This window comes from Ictidomys tridecemlineatus, chromosome 10, assembly GCF_052094955.1.
Source record: "Ictidomys tridecemlineatus isolate mIctTri1 chromosome 10, mIctTri1.hap1, whole genome shotgun sequence".
Taxonomy (NCBI): Eukaryota; Metazoa; Chordata; class Mammalia; order Rodentia; family Sciuridae; genus Ictidomys; species Ictidomys tridecemlineatus.
In genome coordinates this window covers 33,153,028-33,177,444 of record NC_135486.1, presented here as the reverse complement: position 1 = coordinate 33,177,444, position 24,417 = coordinate 33,153,028, and the positions used below count along the sequence as shown (strand labels likewise).

Here is a 24,417-nt window from a genome sequence, read left to right as displayed (position 1 = left end):
TAAGAGATCTTTAAAACAATACATGACCTAATCTAGAGAAAATAATAAAAACATAATGACCAGAGACCACCCACATATAGGGGTGGCAGAACAGATCCTGTTTGTCTGTAGAGGCTGAATGAGAAATCTGGACTTAAATCCAGCATGGCTGTAAGGGAGAAGCACTGAACAGGAAATTTAAATAAAATGGGGGGGGGTCTCAAATGTAATACCTAAAATATCAAGTGTAAAATTAAAAATTATTCATCATATTAAGGATCAGAAACATTTAAAAACAAAAAAGAGAATAAAAGAGAATACTGATGTGATAAAGATATTGATAGTCAATGTTTCTTAAAAGCTCAGTAGGATTTAGAACAGATAAATATAACAAATTAAAAACAAAACAAAATGTCTCCCTGGACAGACTGAAGAGTTTGAGGCTGCAGAAGGATAAATCCATGCACTTCAAGATATAACAACATAAATTACCTAGTGTGAAAATAGACTGAAAAAATCAGTCAATGAATCAATCAAACTTCAGAGAACTTCAGAGGAAAAGAAAATGCTGGAGGCCCAGAAAGAGGGAAGAAAGGATAATTGAGCTATCAAACAAATGAACAAACTAAGGAGGAAAAAGTCTATTATATTATATATTCTTTCTTTTATCAATTACATTGTCATTTTCTCTCTCCTGTAATTGCTAAAAGGAAGAATATATAACATAATACACTGTTCCCTCCTCAGTTTGTTCATTTATGTTTGATGTTTGAAAGAAGTTTATATCATTTGGTAACAATGTTCAATGTATGAACAAGAAAAACACTAAAGGGTAAATGGATTTAAATGGAAATAAGGTTCCCATATTTTGATCAAAAATAAAATGCCGTTACTAGTAGAATGGTAAGTTGCAAATATATTATGTATATATTGTAATTCCTAAAGCAACAATTTTTAAAAGAAAGGTGGTGGGGGAAGCTATCATAGAGATACACTCAAAAACAGAAAGATAATCAAAATGAAATCTTTTAAAATGTTCCCTGAAAAGAATGGAAGAGATCAGAAACAAGAATGAGAAATAGAGAAAATAAATAAAACAAGAAACAAAAAGCCCAATATTTATTTTAAATATAAATGATCTAAATATTCTAGGTGAAAGTGCAAGTAGGGCAAGATAGATTTGTAAACCTAATTCTGTGGTGTACATAAGACTGACTTCACCATTAGCAAATGGTAGAATCAAAGTAAAGTAAGAGAAAGTAAATTAGGAAAAAACATTTTTTAAAAATAGAAATGGATGATGTAATATCTTCATTATTCATTTCCTGAATTCTAAAAATTAGAATGCTGAGGACCAAATATCCAGACTTATTTTTATAAATATAGTGATTCCCTGGCTGGCCTCAGTCACATATTTTCAAATATACGCTATATACTGAAGATGCCCAAATGTATATCATATTCTATGATCAATCTTCAATGACCTATTTTCTGTTTCTCAAAGTGGATATCTCTTGGAGTTGTCAAAATGTACTGACTGTCTCAATGTTTAAGATGAGGAATTTTCTCAGATTGTAACTGGTCTATTAATTTGGTCAAATGTATCTTGAAAATAATATACCATATTTCTTAGTTCATTTTGCAGAAAATAAATCTTTAGCAAAATCATATTATTTACATTTGAAAAATATAATCCATGAGAATGACTTTATTTTATCAACATATATTTAAATTTTATATTTATTTTAAATATAAATGATCTAAATATACTAGGGGAAAGAGCAAATAGGGCAAGATAGGAACTTTCATTCTCAGTGGCTTTCAAGGGGATAAAATATCTATCAGTGTTCTAGAAAAGGATAGAGAAGAGATTTAAAGGCATGAAAGGTTAGCTCTGACAAAAAAAATATTGCTAGATCCATATTTCTTAGTTCATTTTTCCAGAAAATAAATCTTTAGCAAAATCATTATGTCCTCAAGCAAAGAAAAATTAGAAAATATGGACTTCTACCTTCACACTGAGGTGACTCTAAGTTCCATTTAGACACATCACTTCTACTTCCCCAAACATTTCAAAAGGTTTGATACATTCATAACCTACTCTATCACCAGATGGATACTTAAGCATCTGGTTTGATATTATGTTAGCATTTTACACTCTGCATGGATTCACACAGGAAATATCTGAATAGAAAGAAAAGAAAGTGTCTTCACCTGGTGTTCATTTTGAGTAGCTAATCAATGAATAAAATTCCAAATACATTTTAAATAGGATTGAAGTAGTTCCTCTTTGTCATGAAGAACTTTTCTGATTTTAATGAATTCACATGTAACACAAGGAAAAGAAGATATAGCAATATTTTTTTGTCAGAGCTAATCTTTCATGCCTTTAAATCTCTTCTCTATCCTTTGCTAGAACACTGATAGATATTTTATCCCCTTGAAAGACACTGAGAATGAAAGTTCCTGAATATTTCCACTTGGTTTGAGTACAACAAATATTACAAGTTCCATAAGTGCAACATGAATTTTAAAATGCAAAAAAGGAGTAATAAGATTATATTACATCACTCTTTGGTATACAATTATTTTGCTCAATAATTAACTTTTTAGCCTGTTAAAATAAAAACTGAAAGAGGCATCTCTTTAGAGAATAAGTCAAGAATTAAGAACACAGTTTGAAGAATATTTTTTTATTCTTAAAACACAGTTCAAAAATGTTATGTACAACTATAATGCTCCAATAAAAGCAAAAAAATAGTTAAGTTAAAGTTTAAAAAGAGGAAGATTATCAATTAAAAAACTAAAGATGTGAGAAAGTAACAGAAAAGTACACCTATATTTATAGAAACATAGCTTTTAAAATTTATTTATAAGTGCTTTTGGATACTATGATGAACTATGTGTAATTCCTCAGAGAGTTTTAGGTGCATGGATAGTAGTAACAGGCTATAGCAATGGTTCCCAAATTTTGGAGTATGTAAAATCCTTTTTTTCCCAGTAGGCCTAAGATGAGCTCAGGAATTTTCATTTGAATTCATAAAAATCTGTTCAAAAATTTGATGCTGCTGATCTAGGGACCACACTCTGAGAACCATTGGGCTGTGAGATTAACCACTGTATATTTAATTAGCACCTTTCATTTCTAATCTTAAACTTACTTTGTCTTGGCCTGAAAATTAATCTATACTCATTTTTAAAATGGTATAGAAAATTTAATATTTCATAAGACACTATACATAAATTTATATTGCCATCAAAGTACTTTTGCACATTGGCTTTCCTATCCATTTGCCATTAATACATGTTATAGTGTTGGACCCATCCACTTGGTAAAATTTTGGACATCTGTAAGTCACTTGATCTCCTGACTTATATGATTCTTTCCTCTCTCCTAAAAGCGTGGCACTATCAAAGTTGGGTAAATTAAAACAATCTGTTCCTGAAACAGAAAAATATGTATTTGTTTACTAAATTATAAAATATGTAATAATATTCTAAATAATACTTAGCTACCTATAGATCCAATGAATAATGAATAATATACTTCTGACAACTTGGCAAAATACGATGTTTTGACTTAAATTGAACTGTTCTAAATTTATCAAATGTATAAGATAGGAATAATGCTTGAAGAAATATTAGTAGTTCTAATGGATTAGATCAGATTTTTACATTCAAATTATTTTTTGCCCACACTTGCCAAATGTATTATGTATTTCTACTTTTGGCTTCTGCAAATGTGAACTACTTACAATAATTATTTCAAAGTTTTATGAAATATGTATTTTGTAGTGAGATTGGTGATGAACTGAGCATGAGATGGATGAGTAGGGGCCAGTTTCTCTTAGAACAGAGAGAAATAAGAATTCTGAGAATTGATATTAGAGGATGCTAAATGTTCACACAAAATGATGTGAAAGTGAAACAATTTGGCTCACAGTGTCAAACTTTTTTTAATTATTAGGCTATAATTCTCTGCCAGATTCAAGAAACTTCAGGTACCTTGTAAAATTCTAGAATTACAGCTTACTTTCTTATTTGTACTATTTATACTTTGAATGAGGGAATCTATCACACATATTATAAAATTAAATACAATGTACTTATGCATTCTGGTGAGGAAGACCATTTTCCTCCTAAACATTTTATAAATGCAGGTCCATCAATTCCAAAACCTTCAGAACAATTATAAATAACTTCTTGTTCTTATGGGTAACTGTCTAACTCATGAGACACGACACCATTAGGAATGCAATACTTTTCAAAACATAGAAAATTCAACAAATAGAAAATTCCTTCACAAGGAAGTCCTAAAAAATAAAATAATGAAAGAATGAATCCATGTTTCACAACTCCAAAATTCAATTTTATAAGTCAATTTTGATATTTCACAGTTTTTGAAAAGAAATAATAATAAATAAGCTATTATAAAGTCACAGAGAATGTGCATAAAGGCTTCTTAAGTCCACCTTTCTCATGTATGTCCACCTCTCAAACTGTAAAAACATGTGCAAGAATTGAAGGCATTCCCTCTAAGATCTGGTACAAGACAGGGATGCCCTCTCTCACCACTTCTGTTCAACATAGTCCTCGAAACACTGGCCAGAGCAATTAGACAGACGAAAGAAATTAAAGGCATAAAAATAGGAAAAGAAGAACTTAAATTATCACTATTTGCAGATGACATGATTCTATACCTAGCAGACCCAAAAGGGTCTACAAAGAAACTATTAGAGCTAATAAATGAATTCAGCAAAGTGGCAGGATATAAGATCAACACGCATAAATCAAATGCATTCCTGTATATCAGCGACAAATCCTCTGAAACGGAAATGAGGACAACTACTCCATTCACAATATCCCCCCCAAAAATAAAATACTTGGGAATCAACCTAACAAAAGAGGTGAAAGACTTATACAATGAAAACTACAGAACCCTAAAGAGAGATATTGAAGAAGACCTTAGAAGATGGAAAAATATACCCTGTTCATGGATAGGCAGAACTAACATCATCAAAATGGTGATATTACCAAAAGTCCTCTATAAGTTCAATGCAATGCCGATCAAAATCCCAACAGTATTTCTTGTAGAAATAGAGAAAGCAATCATGAAATTCATATGGAAGAATAAAAGACCCAGAATAGCAAAAACAATGCTAAGCAGGAAGTGTGAATCAGGCGGTATAGCGATACCAGACTTCAAACTATACTACAGAGCAATAGTAACAAAAACAGCATGGTACTGGTACCAAAACAGGCGGGTGGACCAATGGTACAGAATAGAGGACACAGTAACCAATCCACAAAACTACAACTATCTTATATTTGATAAAGGGGCTAAAAGCATGCAATGGAGGAAGGATAGCATCTTCAACAAATGGTGCTGGGAAAACTGGAAATCCATTTGCATCAAAATGAATCTGTATCCCTTTCTCTCGCGATGCACAAAAGTTAACTCAAAATGGATCAAGGAGCTTGATATTAAATCAGAGACATGGCGTCTGATAGAAGAAAAAGTTGGCTATCATCTACATACTGTGGGGTCGGGCTCCAAATTCCTCAATAGGACACCCATAGCCCAAGAGTTAACAACTAGAATCAACAAATGGGACTTACTCAAACTAAAAAGTTTTTTCTCAGCAAAAGAAACAATAAGAGAGATAAACAGGGAGCCTACATCCTGGGAACAAATCTTTACTCCACACACTTCAGATAGAGCCCTAATATCCAGAGTATACAAAGAACTCAAGAAATTAGACAATAAGATAACAAATAACCCAATCAATAAATGGACCAAGGACCTGAACAGACACTTCTCAGAGGAGGACATACAATCAATCAGTAAGTACATGAAAAAATGCTCACCATCGCTAGCAGTCAGAGAAATGCAAATCAAAACCACCCTAAGATACCATCTCACTCCAATAAGATTGGCAGCCATCATGAAGTCCAACAACAACAAGTGCTGGAGAGGATGCGGGGAAAAGGGTACACTTGTACATTGCTGGTGGGACTGCAAATTGGTGCAGCCAATTTGGAAAGCAGTATGGAGATTTCTTGGAAAGCTGGGAATGGAACCACCATTTGACCCAGCTATTCCCCTTCTGGGTCTATTCCCTAAAGACCTAATAAGAGCATGCTACAGGGACACTGCTACATGGATGTTCATAGCAGCACAATTCACGATAGCAAGATTGTGGAACCAACCTAGATGCCCTTCAATAGATGAATGGATAAAAAAAAATGTGGCATTTATACACAATGGAGTATTACTCTGCATTAAAAAATGACAAAATCATAGAATTTGGAGGGAAATGGATGGCATTAGAGCACATTATGCTAAGTGAAGCTAGCCAATCTTTAAAAAACAAATGCCAAATGACTTCTTTGATATAAGGGGAGTAACCAAGAACAGGGTAGGGACGAAGAGCTTGAGAAGAAGATTAACATTAAACAGGGATGAGAGGTGGGAGGGAAAGGGAGTGAGAAGGGAAATCGCATGGAAATGGAAGGTGATCCTCAGGGTTATACAAAATTACATATAAGAGGAAAGGAGGGGTAAGACAAGATAATACAAGTGGAAGAAATGATTTACAGTAGAGGGGGTAGAGAGAGAAAAGGGGAGGGGAGGGGAGGGGAGGGGGTATAGTAGAGAATAGGACAGACAGCAGAATACATCAGTCACTAGAACGGCAATATGTAAATCAATGGAAGTGTAACTGATGTGATATGGCAATCTGTATACGGGGTAAAATTGGGAGCTCATAACCCACTTGAATCAAACTGTGAAATATGATATATTAAGAACTACGTAATGTTTTGAAGGACCAACAATAAAAAATAAATAAAATAAAAGGTAAAAAACAAAAACATGTGCAAGAAATTGAAATTAAAAAATGTTGATGCTTTTAAGACACCACCAGAGATTCTCTAATCAACCATGAGTGATAAACAGAAACATACTCAGAATGAATAACATTGAATAAATTGATGAGATGGATTTACCAAGTATTTTAAGACATCAGAAGGAACATTGTAAGGAAAATATTTTTTAAATATTTATAATCTTGTTTGCCAAGCAGACACTAAAACTTACATAAACTTAAATTCACTACATGTTTTATTTTTGAAAAAAAATGCCAAATTAAAAAGTGACTCTATAATAAAATTAATTAATATAAATAAAAAATTAATAGAAATAGGATTGATTCAATAATGCAATAGTATTTTAATGGTAAAGTATTTAAATGATTAAATACATATTATAATCTATATTATTCTATACCCTGACTTTGACAAAAGCATATTATATTCAATTATTTGTACTCTCAATTATTTAAGTATTTGTATTCTCAAATCAGAATTCGAGTTTTCATGCAGTCCTCACCTACACACCGAGGTGGAGGACTCCATTTGCCCATGTAGCATGTTATCTCATCCTCCTCAGAGGCTGTGAAACCATCTTCACAAATATAATTCAATTTAGTGCCATGTGCATACTGTCTGGATTCAATTGCTTCTTTCCTTTCTTCTGAAGATCTAGATGGACTAATTCTTCCATGGTCTATGTCAGGTGGTTGAGAACATGAAAGTTTTTCTGTATGAAAAACAGAAATCAAAGGGTCAAACATAAATAAAATGTTTAAATTAAAACTAAAATCAAATACGATTTTTAAGTCTGTCATCACTATATCTATGCCATCCTATTGCCCCAAATCTCCCTTGATTTGTGTCTATTTTATTATATGAAAAATATTCATAAAGAGGAGGAATTTGTCTGCTGGTTACATAATATCCCAAAGAGTTGTCCAATTTTGTTCACAGAAATGAAAATTGGTGACTGGTTTATGTACCTAGATCATAACTTATTAGGATCAAGTGCAATAGATAGAGAAAAGGTCCTCATCTTTTTCATTTACATAAAGCAGAGGGGATTATTAACTTCAATTGAAAGCATGTTATAAAGCAAGTTGCACAGTACTGACCAACACAGTGTGGTATTGACTGCCATCTTCCATTTCTGCACACAATTTCTTCTGCTTCCTTAATCAGATAATTTTCTTTGCAAAGAACAGATACTTTTTGTCCGTCCTGATATTTCACTGTGGTTTTCATATCTTCAGCATTGGGAATCTGAGGTGGAGGTGGGCAGAAGTTTATCTCCACTTCTAGAAAATATTAAAATTAGATTTCTTGAATAAAAAATAGTAATTTAAATATATTAAAATACTTTTCAAAAATTATAACATTCAATAACTATGTATCACAAGTGATGATGTAGTTATGTTCCATGTTTATATATGTTATACTTTTCAATTTGGATGGCAGTTTAACATTACCTATTTTGATGGTCCTCCCATTTCTTCTTTTTTAAGCAAACTTCTTTATTTACAAGAAATTTATTATTTGTAATCTTTAGATAATCTTAACTGATTAATAGATTTTTAATCACAAGTATTAAATAAAGTATGCAATGAAGGTGTTTTTAGAAATATACATGAACAAATGTATTGGGACTGTATTAAAACCCTTTTGAAATCTACCAACAGAAGCTGATTAACTAGAGTAAAAATTTGAAGTCAGTTAACAATTTGTATTGCTTCTAGATCATTAACCATAATTGCAAATAATTTACAGTGTGCCATTTGAAGTTTCAACCCTTCTGAACCTACCATTTAGAAGCACACTTACATTGCCTAGGGGTATATAAATTCAGGGTATTTTTTCAGTTTAATGACTACACAGTTTAACTGTAGTTACACAATTAGTAGGGTATAAAATACCCCTCTGCAAACTTATATCTCAGTTCTCATGAAGCTAAATTCCTCAGATGTATCTTGATGATTTATAATGTGAAGATGAACTATATCCCTTTTGACTGGGAGAGGGCTCTGGATGAATCTGAAAGCAATTGGACCTCTGATTTCTTGAGCTTGCTTTCTCCTATTTTACTGTATTTTTTAGTTCATTAAAAGCCTTATGCAAGTGTACACTGGGAAATACTGTAAATCTTTTCAAGTGTTTGTTATGCTGTTAATAGCTCTTAGAGATATTTTACTGAATAAACTTGATTCATGATTATTATTTACTCCAAGGTTTCTGTTTCTGTTTAAGGCAATATGAATCATATTTTATCAATAATGTTTTCTAATTTCTATTCTTAAATATTTTGACATATTTCTCAATGCTTTCATTATATATTTTCATAATTTCATACATTTATTTTCCTCAATTATTAATAATATTTAATTATTCTTCCCATTTGCCTTAAGTGTGTTCTTATTTGGCTTCTAGATTGTTTTATATATTGCTTTTATTTTGTTCTTGGTATTCTAATGTATATTTTAATGCTATAAGTATCTCTGCATTAAATCTGTTCCATAGATTTCAGTTTATACTACAATTACTGTAATTTAATTTACAGTAATTTTTGGTAGTAAGCAACTGATAAGGAAGTTATTTGTTTGTTTTCCTATTTTACAAATTTGCAAGATGAGCATTTAAGATATGTAGTTAGCACTTTTCATTACTTTAATTTTCAGTTTAGAGAAAATACTTTAGGAAGTAGATTATTTAAAATTTATCTAGATTTCCTGTATCACACAGATATGATCAGTTTTTTAATGACCTGGCTACCTTAAAATTAGATAGTATAAAATTAGGATAAGTGTTTAAAAACTTGGAAAAAATATTTTATAACTATAAAAATGGTTACTTCACAAGAACAAATGTTGAATACATGTCTAAAAATATCAAAATACATAAAAATAGGCAGAAATAAAGAAGAAAAAGGCAAATCCCTAATCCTACATAGCAGTATTGACACTCTTCATGCTATGACTTACTGAACAAAAAGGTAAAAGATTTTGAAACAATATGGATAAATTTGAAAACCACTATTCACTTTAACCTTATATTACTACTAGAATATATGCATATTTTTAAAAAATAATTATTTTTTAGTTGTAGTTGAACATAATATCTTTATTTTATTTATTTATTTTTATGTGATGGTGAGCATTGAACCCAGGGCCTCACACATGTGAGGCGAGTGCTCTACTGCTGAGCCACAACCCCAGTCTCATAAATGCATATTTTAATGTGAAAATGGGGCTATAAATAAGATAGAAACATAGAGTGGAACTTTTTAAAGAAATCATAATATTGAAGTATTGCATAGTTTCCTGAGAACAGAATTAAATAACTACAAAGTCTGGTAAGAATAAGTTATCTACAAAAAATAAATATTTGAAAATCAAAGAGCACACTTCAAAATAATAATTGTTGGGCTAAAGGACAAATCACAAAGAAAATCATAATACATTTCAAATGGAATACCAATTAAATATAAATTATGTATAATATGTATACAAAATTTAACTTTATCAATAAATACATTTTTAAATAAATGTACATTTTATTTATAAAATACGTAGTTAGATATTCATATACATATTTATATAAGTAACTCTGGGACACAGCTAGGGCAGGTCTGTAAAAAGTGGAAATTTGAAGTTTTTATTTCAAATGTATGGTGATTTAAATACACACACTAATTTCTAACTTAAAATGGTAGCAGTGGGCTAGGGATATAGCTCAGTCATGGAATGCTTGCCTAGTGATGGAGGTGCAAGGCCCTGGATTTTATCCCCCATACCATGCACAGAAAAAAATGAATAAAATAAAGGTGAATGGTCACAGTAAAATTAAACTCAAAGTCTTTAGAAGGAAGAAAACCATAAAGTTAAAAAAAATGACAAAATTAAAAAATGAGAAGACAGAAAGTTGGCAAAGCTAAAAATTAAAACTTTAAAAATCCAAATCTGAATGAGAGAAAATGGAAAAAATAGGGTGTTATTGGTTACTAAAATTATTAATATTAAAATTGGAGAAAACTGTTATGATTTGGCCCCAAACTTCCTGTGTTGGTGCAGAAATGTTTAGAGGTGAAATGATTTGTGACAGCTTTATCTTAATCAAACCATTCCAGTTTGAGTGGACTACATGGTAACTGCTAAAAGGCGGGGGAGGTGTGTCATTAGGAATATGCCCTAAAAGGATGTTCACCAAGCTATCATGATTTAAGCAATACTTCTCTGCCATGCTCTTCTGCTAGGATACCCTGCCTCATCTCAGGCTCAGAGCAATGGATATGGTCAACCATGAACTGAACCTCTGAAACTGTGAGCCCCAAATAAACTTTTCCTCCCTAAGCTGTTCTGGGGTATTTTCATCACAGCAATGAAAAGCTGACTAACAGAAAAATGATAAAGAATCATGATAGAGGACAACATATCAAGAATGTAACAAAGAAGTGACAGAGCAGGAATCCTCAATCCTCCTTTTCCCCATAGACACACTGGTCAACAATACATGAACCAATTCTGTTTGAGAGAAATCTACAAAGAGGTTGAAAGGTACTTAATGCCAGGTGAGTCCTAAACAAATGCATCAAAGCCAGTAGTAAAATTCATGTCTTTCCATATCCTCTCCCCCAGCACAGAGCTACACAATTGATAATAAAGTCCATTTCCAGACTTTTATTGGGCAAAGAAAGGAAGATTGGAGCTTGTGTTAATGCTCTGAATTTTCTGAAATTTTGTGTCAATTGTCTCAAAGCCATGATGCGATGGAATATACTTCAAATGCTCAAAGACATGCCCCCAGTGATGTGCCTCCTCCAGTCATATCTTACCTGTTTTTAGTCACCTGCCTCTATAAATTCTTTTTAAGCTGGAAGTACAGTACCGTACTTTTAGTCAGTAGTCTTTTCATATTAATAATCCATCAAATGGATTACTCCACTGATTAGGTTACAGCTCTCATTACCTAATCATATCACCTCTGAACATTCCTGCATTTCATACACATGAGTTTTTTGGGGACAACTTATCTAAAACATAAAAATAACCAATAAGCCAAAGAAGAAATCAAAAGAAAATTGAGACAGTATCTTGAGACACATGGAAATGAAAATATAACTTGCCCAAACTTATAGAATTCAGCACAGTAGAACTGAGAATTACATCACATCATGTACCAGTAGAGTTTTTCCTCAAGAATGGAAGATCTATGGGCTGCAGTTGTGGCTCAGAGGTAGAGCACTCTCCTAGCATGCGTGAGGCACCAGGTTCAATCCTTAGCACCACATAAAAATAAAATATTGTGTCTATCTACAACTAGAAATATAAATCTTTTTTAAAAAGAATGAAGGGTTTAGGATTCTTTATATGTATGTGTGCACACCAACATGTAAAATTCACTGTGTTTTCAATAAAGAAAATGTATTTAACATTATTCAACATCCCCCAATGATCAAATTTTCTTAGCTAACTAGGAACAGAAAGAAACCCCCTCAATTTGATAAACAGCACCTATGGAAATCCCAAAATAAAATGACACTTATGGTAAAATATTGAATGAAGAGTGCTGAAATAAATCAATACTTTCATAGTAATTGATTCTTTTTCATACATATTGCTTGAACAACTGGCTATGCATACAGAGAAAAAAATCAACTGCTACTTAATCCTATATTCAAAATTAATATAAGGTGATAAAACTAAATTCTAATACTATAAAGCTATAAAGCTTCAGGAAGAAAAATGTAGAAGAATGTGTGTGCTTCACTGCATGTAAATTGTTTCCTTTTATAAAGAAAATTATCACGTTGAAATATATGTCATAGATTTGTTTTTTTAATTGATATGGCAGTACTTCCTATATATTGGTATGGCAGACTGTCAAAACTATTGAACCTAGTCCTTATAATTATAGAGAAAAACACAGATAAAAACTGAAAGACTAGAATGCTCTTTGCTATTCAACTGGAATTGCAAGTGTCAGTACAACCCAGAATTTTCAAGGCAGATAGAGACAAAAATTACCTTCCAACTTAAAAAGAATTTATTTCAACACATAGCTAAATTTAAAAAAATACAAAATATGACTTTAATAAGTGAAGAAAAATATAATAAATTTTCAAAAACATTGTACACAAGAACTTACTTGTGCAGGTTGGTTCAGGGTCCCATCGTCCGTTGACACAGATTGAATGTTTCTGCTCCAACTTTCCCCTACATTGGTAACTGAAGTTAAAATTATGATTATATTCATTTTTATCTGATTGATTTGCTACATTTGCAGTTAGTCTTGGTGCTTGACACTTCTTAAGTTGATCTGTTGCTATAAAATGAAAATATTTCCATGAAAAGACCAATTATAAGAATCAAGTCAATGTAAAGTAGCTGTACAGTCAATATCAAATGAAATTTTGATTTATGCCTTTAAATTCTATCAACCAATTTATTCCTGGTCACCACTGCATGAGATGGGCCTTTATGTCCTATCTTTGAATGATCATATCTGAAATAAAGATATTTTGTACTTTGGTAACTGAAAGAGCACAAGAGACTCATTTTCTCAGAAGATCTGCATACTAAATAGTTATCAAAGGACTAGATTTGAAAAAAAATTTTTAAAAGACTAGATTTGGTTCCATATTTTAAATCTGTGCAAAAGATTCATACTTATTTGTTTTCCTGATTGCAACCACCACCTTATCTATAATCCAGAATCCTTAAATATTAAAATAAAAACATCCTCTATGGAAACATAATATAACAAGTTGTTCATTTAAATAGATTTTTTGAGAGTGCTAACATAATATAATAAAATCTATTTAAAATATATTTTGTAGGACATGAATAGTTAAGCAGATTTGTTATATGATGAGAGAGAGAGAGAGAGAGAGAGAGAGAGAGAGAATACTTGGAATAAGAAATTGTGTGCTTTCAATAGAAGTGTAGCTTGGTAGAGGCTGGCCTGTCATTTCCAGGCTCTAAGTTCAATCCCTACCTCATAAAAAGAAAAAGTAAAAAAGAAACCAGGTGCTTTAAAATCATAATGTCCCTTTTTCCATTCTTAGAGTCTTTGAGAAACTATTATATATATCAGATCATACTATAATCAAATAATATTATAATACCATAACAACAAAATTTTGCTGACTCTGTTATGAGTTCAATAAGTACTACAGGAAGCTTTCAATGTACCATATATTTCAATAACTCAGGTAAGATGAGAGTTATTTCTGAATTTGATAAAATGTCTATACTGGTCTCTGATAATATTGGTTATTAACAATTTGAAAAGCAGAGTCAAGTGAGGATGAACAGAGCAAAGAAAAATCAGTAACTAGCAAAGCACAGTAAGATTGTAAACCAATCTTTAAAAAATAATCCACAATGAAATGGGAAATACTTGAGAATTAGTCTTATCCTTGGAGCTGGTCCACTGTGTTGAAAAGGAAAAATAAGAGGTAGTAACTAAAGGAAGATCTTTGGTCAAGGGAAACTGTGATTGTGCCCTGGATTTTATCAGTTTCTGAAAGGATTTCTTTCATTTTGGTGAGTAAATAAATACATTGAGAAGCACGAAAAGCTAGAGTGGTGGAAAGTACAAAATGAATATTGAAAGGGTAGAATTATAGACCAAACTACGAGAGCTGGAAGGACTTATATGAAGCAGACTATAGGCAGTAAGCAGAAGATGACTCACAGGATGAAAAACTCTGAGATCAGAAGAAATAATAATTGTAGCAGAAGTTTGGGTATAAGTTAGAATGAAAAGTTGAGAGTTCTCGTGCCTAATATTAGTTTTCCTCCCATATGAAATCAGATAAAACCATTTGTGTAGGAAAAAGGATAAGGATGAAGTGAGATTCAAAAGGATTGAAGACACTTTTATTCACAGAAATGTGTTTAGCAAAAAATGTAAGGGTTAATAATTAACACAATTTATTGATTCATTTGACAAAAACTTAATAAATGCTTCTGTATGTCAATCCATCTTCATGTAATGAGAACAAAACAAAGGTAAGTCCTGTTCTGGAGGAACTCTACCTTGTTCTGAGATTAATTAGGTCTAGAAATCCGATGAATAAGTAAGACTGGATACCCAGGACAGACTTAAAATGAAGGACCCAGGGAAACTCTAGGAAAGAACTCAGTCTAAGAGAAAAGTGAAGAATCTTTCCTTTGGTCATCAAAGACTTGATCACCAACTGGGCAAGTGTGAAATCACTCAGTGATATTTGTTTCCTGACCCAACACCAGATGTGTAATGTTGCTAAGTTACTACTAACACCTGTGCTGCGGCTCATGAACTTCAGCTTGCTAACTTTGAAACTGAGAATTTATCCTTGTCAGAATCTCTGACAGAGAAAGATTCTTATAGGAAAAGATAGTAACAAGTGGGTATGCTATGGGCTTTATTTGTTTTCCAGGGCTTGAAAGAGAGAGCACCATATAGAACAACAACATATTGTTTTTACAATATCTATGTAAAATAGTTATATTTTCTTGGAAAGGAATATTCACATTTTAATCATGTGATTAAGTAAAATCTAGCTTTACACTTATAAGGTAAATAATATTAACAGGGATATAAACTTTAATAAATTCTATTACTACTTTTATTTATTTCTTCTGGAAACTCATATTAAATGCTGAGCAATAAAATTCATTATAGTTAAGACTAGACTTTTTCAAGAATATCTCTAATTTTATGAGTAGATTGCAAATATCTTTTCCATAAAAATTAAACTTCATTAAGTGTGAATTTGAGGAGGGCAGTCTTACCAACACACAGAGGAAGTTGGGTCCACATTCCACTAATACATGTAATTGATCTGTCTCCAATCATTGTAAAGGTTTCTGTACAATGGAACTCCACTGAATCCCCATGGTGATAAGGCGGGTCAGAAGGCTGGGCAAAGCCATGGTCCAGTTCAGGTATAGCTCCACACGTTCTCTCCTCCTCTATGTAAATTTCACAAATACATGTTGATAATGAAGACACAGTATGTATGCTTGAATAAATACAAAAATGTTTCAGTTTAAATTTAATATTTTTAATATATTACCAATACATTTTGGCAAGGATGTCCACGTTCCATCAACACATTGAATCTTATTAGGTCCCTTCATCAAAAATCTAGGATTGCAATTATATACTACCACTTCATTGTGTCCATATTCTTCTTTCTTTGTTTCTTTAACTTCCCCATTGAATAGTGGAGGAGGTGGATGACATGACTGTACTTGATCTATAGAAGAAACAATGGTTAATGGTTAAATTGTCCCATCTTGCACTTAAAAAATCCAGAGAAATGGAGACATTTCTTTTTTAGTTGATTATTTTTCATATGATTCATTGTAAAATTCTTAATGAAAAATGAATTTTTACATTGTATTCATATTTCCATGTTGGATTACATCTTTTATAGTAGCATTGGAAATATTTTAAAGCTTTGAATATTTTCAATGATGTAGATATTTTGAAGATACATACAAACTTATAGCAAATGTGGTTGTGTAAATTATATTAATTTTTCATTCTATAGTAACATTTTATCATAACTTTTTGAGAAAGTATCATCAATGGGACAAGCATTTGATCAACATCTTTAACTGATTTTCTAATACACTCCACTGAGTTAACTATAAACTGCTTAAATATTGTTTAGATATACTTTATGAAACTTGAAAGAAGTCGTGTATATATGCCCAGTATTAATGGTAGCAGTGTAGGAAAAGTGGAAAGTAACAAAGTAAATCTCTCTAGTCTCAGCCACCATATTTATATGTATGAATACTTCTACTACACATTTCAAGAAATAACTGGTGATTCAATTCTTAAATAAACTAGTTGTGCTTTCTGCCACATAGCACATATCAACAACTTCATTAATTAGATTACAGATACAGTGGAAGCCAACACAAAATTAATAGAAGAAAGAAAAAAGGTTTATATTCAAAATTCTAATCTTTATATTTACAACAGAAAGATAAATATTCACCTTTACATATTGGGATATCCGGGGACCATCCAAAATGGTAGCATTGTACTGAATCTGGTCCAACTCTTGTAAGTCCTGATCGGCAGGAAAATTTCAACAAATCTCCAACTTTATATTTATCTTTCTTGGGATCAGCCATTAAGAATTTTCCCATTTTGGGAATCCTGCATTCCCTTTCTAAAATAAAAAATAAAATAATTTAATAAGAATATATAATTAATCTTTGACAAATTACATTTACATGTCATTTTAAAATGAGGTAGGTGTTCAGTGATGCATATACAGGACAGTATCAAACAAATCCTCTTCCTGGAAAAAATGTTACGGATTAGTTTTATTCACTGCCTAAATTTTCTCATCTAGGACTCTGAGAAATATAGTGTTATTGAATGGCATTATATCTCTCCTGTAATTTAACTTGCAAATTCAGGATTAGTTTTCACTGAATCTGGCTTACTATTGATATTTGTAAAATTGATTATTTTTCATATGATTCATTGTAAAATTCTTTATGAAAAATAAATTTAATGTTAAATTTAAATGTAAAATTTAAGGTTATATTTTTGTACCCTTAAAACACAGAATTATTCTCATATTAAATCAACCTGCTTTGTATAAATTTTTAATTGTAAATGTTTTTAAAAACTGGCTTTTCTTTTTAAAATAATTTAGAAAATAGATTATATTAAAATCATTTCTAATATATTTTTAGTTAGAGGAACATTAAAAATCATATAATTAATATATTACAAATAAAGAAAACAAACTAAGAAATAGTTCAAAGTCAAACTCAGGTGTCTTGAATCCTTGATTTAATATTCAACTATTTTATTATAATTTTTATTAATGATTATTAATTATTTTAATTCAAATGTGGAATACTGTATAAAATTCTCTCACATTTTTTAATTTTTAAAAAGTAGGTAACATTAGCAAATAACATTGAAAAATTATTTTTCTTATTTGGAATACCTCTTCCTTACAAATTCATAAAATTAAGGCTATAATTAAAAAATTAGAACCATGGTAGAGAGAAAATGCTTACTATCAAAATTCAAGTACTAAAACATTAATAAAATTAAATGTACAATAAAAACTATTCTTAAGAATAATGCTCCAAAAACTACAAGTTTTTTCTGTGGGGCTGGTGATGAAGCTCATGCTTAGCAGGTGTGAGGCCCTGAATCAATCCCCAGAACCCCAATTAATTTTGTAATTTTTTAGAGTATTGCAGATTACTTGAGAAAAAAAACTACACTTGAATGAGAGTCACCGGGATTCCGCTCCTTGAATTCTATTACAATCCTCTACATTAAAGTCATTTTGTCTTTGGAGGGGGTTTCAAGATGGCGGACTAGAGAAGTCACTCTTGTGGCTGCCCAAGGCATGAAACCAAGAAAGCAGACAGGTAGCTTCTTAGCAAGGTGGGTGTACAAAAAAAGAAAACAAAAACTGTGGGGGTGCTTTATTGGAATTTAATGCTGGACGTTCAAAGCAGATCAGGAACTCAGGAGGTTGTATAAAATAAAATAAGGAGGAAATCCCCAGCTCCACAGCCACTACCATAGCTGGAAGCACCAGCCACAGCAGTCCCACCATGACCAAAGTGGAGTGATAAGGGAATTAAAGGAGCCCACACTTGGGGTAGACTTGAGGCTTGTCTAGATATAGAAAGTTTAGAGATCAAAGACACTGCCCAACTAAACTGAATGGTCTACTTCAAGTATCCTTGTGTGGGAAAGAAGCTGCCATCTCCCAGACTTTATGCAGAGGACAGAAGAAAGAACCATTTTGCAGCCACGGTGTTGTGACCAGTACCCAGGAGAGCTGATTCCTGCAAAACCCAAGTTTGGCCCAAAATACAGGCCTGGAAAGCCCACACTCATTACATAAAGTGTGTCTAAGTAACCTGGAGAAAATCAAATGTGGAGAGAGGTTTACACAGAGGAGAAGTGGTTGTGGAAACCCCCTTTGCACTACCCCTCTCCCTCTAAACATGCTGCTTGCAGAACCAGCTAGAAGAAACATGCCTAGCTGGGAATTCAAAAAGGGTGGGGTGGAAGAGATTGGGTTTGGAGACTGAACCCAAGACCAGGAAGCATGGAATCAACAGGTGATGTAGGGGACTTAATATTGGCTTCTCGCCCACATGAGTGGAACCCAGGGGAGATCCCTGGGATGCAGTCTTCCAACATGGACTGAGGATTGCTGATCCCTGCATGATTTAAAGTCTCCAGACCAAGTGTCATTCAGTGAAGAACCTAGAGCCCACCTAAGTCTAAAGTCCGCCTTCAGGAATTCTACCTATGGGATTACCTCTCTCTCCCCAGCAATTCCACCTAACACTGCTGAGAAGGGAAGCTAAGAATCTTTTGAACTCCAGCAAACACAATGTTCATTTATCATCAAGATCTTTTTTTTTCTCTGTTAAATTGTGACCTTGAGTTATTCATGGACATTTATACATATACATATATATTGTTTTTCCTCCTTTATAGCATTTTTGAAACCAGTTATTTTTCATGGATCAGTATTTTGAGGACTAGGATGTTTGATTAGTATATTTCAGTTTTGTTTTCTATTCTTTTATTTTTATTTTTAATTTTAAAAACTTTTAACTTATATATGTATTTTTTCCTCTCACTTATCTGTTTCTCTTGATTTTCTTTCTCTCTTCTGCTAACAGACAATCTCCATTGTTCTACCTTCCACTCTTCCTTTAATTTTTTACTTCTATCTTCTCTCCTCCTCCCTCATAATCATTATATCCCACATCACTTTTGTTCTTTCCAGTCTATTATTTGAAATTGTAAACCCTTTTCCAAACATACTGTTTTTACTGTGGGCAATAACTGATCATGTAATTTCTGTTTATTGTGACATTTAGCATTGTAGATGTCATAATAGGAACTGTCTGGTTTAAAGCTATATATTGTTTGCATTGGTTATTGTGATTATTTGTTCCCACTTAAACAGTGAAGTACTGGAAATCTTCATGGACACTACAAGTCCACAAGGCAGAAACTCTGCTGCCTCAGAGCCAAATAGTCACATAGGTAGACACATAAACAACATGAAAAATCAAGGGGAACATATCGCCCCAAACAAACCAAGATACTTCAATAATAGAATCCATTAACACCAAAGTGGAAGAAATGTCAGAGAAGGAATTTAGAATTCCTTAAATTTAAATTAAATTTAGAAGGAATTTAATTTAGTTAAACTGATCTGCAAAGTAAAGACAATATAAGAAGTAAAATCAGAAAGAAAATACAGGAAGTAAAAGATCACTTCAAAAAAGAGAGATTCTGAAAAAAAATAAGCAGAAATCCTCTAAATGAAAGAATCAATAAACCAAATTAAAAATTCAATGGAAACCACCATGAGCATTCTAGACCACTTGGAAGACAGAGTTTCAGGCAATGAAGACAACATACATAATCTTGGAGATCATATTTCTGTGGCAAAAAGATGTTAAGATACCATGAACATAACTTCCAAGAAATATGAGATAACCTGAAAATTTACAATTTATTGGGATAGATGAAAGCTCAGAGATATAAACCAAAGGAATGCACAATCTCTTCAATGCAATAATATTAGAAAATTTCCCAAACTTAAAAGTTCTTTTTTTGTGTGTGTATATTTATTTTATGCTGTTTTATATAAATTCTCTATTTCATCATATTATAGAAAGCACTGCCCTTAACAAGAAAAAAATGATTTTGACTGTTGAGTACTATCGAACTGCTATATCTATACAGAGATAGTAACTAAATGTGTGATTTAAAGAGAAGTGTGAGTGAACAAACACTGGATGAGACATACTTGTCTTTGTCTAAATGTCCAAATCATATATCTTAGTGCTGATGAACAGAAATGTTAGTATAGATGTTTTTACTCTAAGGTGTTTACTACTTTAAGATTTCTGTAAGTCTGTTTTGCTTAAGTGGTTTAAGATAATAATGTAAACATGTCCCCATAGAAAAGAACTCCCAGGACATTTGAAAAATGTTGTATATCTGTCAATCTGTGTGCTGTTTTCTGCCACACAGCTGAGGCAAAAATACTAAGCTGTCATTTATTCATTCAATATATGGAGACTTACATCTCCTGGAAATGTGGTTATTAGTCTTCATAAAATTGGCAATTAAAAGCTACTTTGACTGAACTCGTTTCTATTGCTATGTCTCTGTCACTCTTACTTTCTCTCCTCTTCTGCACATCTTCACATTTTCCATGGCTAGTGACAGTGGAAAAGCAATGAGAATCATATATTCATAAGTCTCATTCAGTGCTGGAGATTGAATCCAGGGCCTTGGGCTGGGCAAGCACTCTACCACTAAGCTAATGCACCAGCCTTTTTTTGAAGATGGACACTTAGTATTGTAAAAGCTTCTGGCTGCATGTATCTGTTTATAATCACTTATATAAAACATACTAGAACTATTTTTATTAATTGGTTTATTATGTGCCTTAATTCATTGGATTTTGGATTGATTCTCTGATACTGCAATGAAAAATCCAGAAAGCAAAACTGGGTTTGTGGGTGTTTTTTTTTTTGTTTTGTTTTGTTTTTAATCATTTCCCCCTATCTTACAAACGGAATTGCTTTAATTTAAATGGATTAAATTTTAGTGGATGCTCAATGCTGCCAATCAAGTCTCAAGGTGTGGTATCTTCTACTACCATTTAAATTTAAGCCTTTGAACATTACAAGGTGTTCCTCATCCTCTTTCCCTCATGCACTACTCAACCTCAATGCCCTTGTTTCTTACTTCAAAATACAATAGAATCATCAGTATCTGATTCTTTCCAGCATTAGATTTACACACTCTTGTTCTTTACTTCCTCCTGTTACAAAATTGGGTGGTCTTGTTGGCAACCAGTACCAGTATTTATAACAGGAGCCCCATATTGCCAAAATCTACCACAATTTTATAGTCTTCTAATTGGACATATCAAAGAAACTACAATAATAATGTAAGTAGATTTCCTTGGCTGCATTACATGACAGAAATATGGCAAAAAAAAAGGTTACTTGGACTATTTAGCCTACTAACCAAAACAATCCTTTTTATATGGCCTACAAGAGGCATTAATTTAACTCATTGCTTTAAAAATAGATTATTATATTTAATGTTGAAAATACCCTTTCCTCCCAGTTTGTTAAATTAGAAGGAACATCTTGATTTCATCTTGTTCTTTAGAAATATCTCTAGGTAATTCAAATTTCTAAAAATTAAACACATGCAGGATTATTTTTTATACTGAAAACAAAGAAAACAAATTTCTCAAACAGTACTTACCATAACATGTGGGTTTATGTGACCATCCATTTTCCTGACATACTATGGATCCTTTGGCACTCCTGAATCTGTTTTCAAACCCAACATTACATTCATAGTCCAACTTGTCTTTGAGTTTAAACCAGGTGGCATTACTTTTGGTTTTAGCATTCTCAAATGCTGGCATATCACAAGATTCTAATGCATAATGAAATTGAGGATTTTATTTCTATTGTAATTTAAGTGACAATACTAGTAAATCTCACCCCAAGAACACAGACTTTATAAGTAAACATGTGATTAAAATTAAGTACTATACAAAAATAGCTTAAGACCAGTGATAAATCATTTTTTCTGAAGGTTACTATAAATAAAAAATATGTTCCTACATAACCTTTTTTGATTGCTTAAACCCTCTGAAAAGTTTAAAAACTTTAAAAGTTTAAAAAAAATTTAAAAACTTTTTAAAATTCTATTTTATTTAAGCATTTATCTGATGCTAGTATTAAAATAGTAATAAATTCTAGTAATAAAATAAATATGTATTACTTGTTTTAGAAGACTGGAATGGCATTTTGAGAATTAAGATGTCTGACTTATTAGTAGTTGTGACATAATAGAAGGTGGATTAATTAACAAAATTTAATGTATTTTAACTAAGATTTTCTATTTCTTAATAAGAAAGTTTCATAATGGGTTATTTATCAGAATTTAGCATATGATGATTTTATAAGGCAGCAATTTGTATCATTTTTAGCTAGTTGCTGTAAGCATAGAAATTGTAAAATAAGCAATAGAAATTAAGAAGAATGACTATCTTAGTCGTGTCATTTAAAGTATGTTAAATATTGCTTCCAAAATATTACTGAATAGCTTTTGTGTTTATTAAACACAAAGATAAATAGAAATAATCATTCCTAGAAAATCTTCATTAACCTTGGGTAGTATAGCAGGAAAATCTTTCAGCATAGCAAAAACTGGTACCATCTTGAAACATTTCCTCCTTTCCAATACCTAGATGTTTATGCAGATGTTTAAGGGGGAGGTTTTTCAGAAGTAGACCTATCTTACAATGTCAAACATATAAGTTATAAAGGTTAAAATATTCTGAGGTTATATACCAAGGTCCCATATTTTCACTAAGAACATTACTTGTATGTCTGGGAGAAAAGTCTTTGATATAAGAGGTTGACCACCTAAAACACAGTTATACCTAACAGTGACGAAGATCTCAGCTAAAATAAATGAGTTAGCACCAGAATACACATGAAGCTCCCTGAGTCACTTCTAAATCGTAGTATTCTTTAAAATGTGTGTCAGGGGAGGAAAGATGTACTTATGTTCTACCATACTAGAAATTCTGAGAAAAACAATGATGACATATACTTTTCATCAAATGTTTTTGTTTGCCTGTTGAAATGAAACCTCATAGTCACAATAAGAAAGAATAAAGTTAAACTTTAGTATATCATCAGGATAATGATACTAATATAATAAACCACTTTCTAACACAGGTGGTTGAGCTGACCATCCATCTTGGAGGCAGGTAATCTATCTGATGTATTACCAACTTCAATTGCATAACTTGGTTTGCATTTATATTGTGCTCTTTTATTTAGATTATATATAAAATCAGATTCAGAAAGAAACCCACTCTTAATTTCTATATCATCTTTTGAATATATTTCTAGAAGGGAACAGGATCAGGAAAAGACAAGCACATGTAATAATTATATAAAGACTCTAATAATATGACAGTGCAAAAATAATGAGCCATTTATGTCTAAATTTCTGGAATAATTATTAATCATCCAGGTTATTGTGCTAGAGAAATTAAGCAATGAGTTTCCAGAAATATTAAATAAAGGTCCTTAATAAAATACTTTTTTTTCTCTTTTTTTTGGGGGGGGGTAACAAGGTTAGAATTAAACATTCATAATCCCTTCTGAGAAATTATAAGAAATTTCAATACAATTAATTACAATTATGTAATTAGATTTCCTTGGCTACATTACATGACAGAAATATGGCAAAAAAATTACATTGACTATTTAGCCTATTAACCAAAACAATCCTTTGTATATGGCTACAAGAGGCATTAATTTAACTCACTGCTTTAAAAATAGATTATTATCTTTAATGTTGAAAATACTCTTTCCTCCCTGTTTGTTAAATCAGAAGGAACATCATGATTTCATGTTTTTCTTTAAAAGTATCTCTAGGTAATTCAAATTTCTAAAAATTAAACACATGCAGATTTATTTTTTTATATTGAAAACAAAAAAA

At 31.8% G+C, this 24,417-nt stretch overlaps 1 protein-coding gene across 4 annotated transcripts in view; it reads right to left on the bottom strand.

Moving 5' to 3' along the window:
* LOC101973713 (complement factor H-like) overlaps positions 1-24,417 on the bottom strand; it is a 72,980-nt gene that overhangs the window by 5,471 nt on the left and 43,092 nt on the right. For 2 of the 4 annotated variants that reach the window (XM_078022684.1, XM_078022686.1), the window contains 7 exons: positions 22,153-22,329; positions 16,844-17,020; positions 15,908-16,090; positions 15,624-15,803; positions 12,991-13,167; positions 7,968-8,150; positions 7,370-7,579 (listed from right to left, as the gene is read on the bottom strand). In XM_078022684.1, coding sequence (XP_077878810.1) covers positions 7,370-7,579; positions 7,968-8,150; positions 12,991-13,167; positions 15,624-15,803; positions 15,908-16,090; positions 16,844-17,020; positions 22,153-22,329 — 1,287 coding nt within the window. The remainder of the gene's footprint in view (positions 1-7,369; positions 7,580-7,967; positions 8,151-12,990; positions 13,168-15,623; positions 15,804-15,907; positions 16,091-16,843; positions 17,021-22,152; positions 22,330-24,417) is intronic. The other 2 variants (XM_078022685.1, XM_078022687.1) reach the window with 2 other exon arrangements.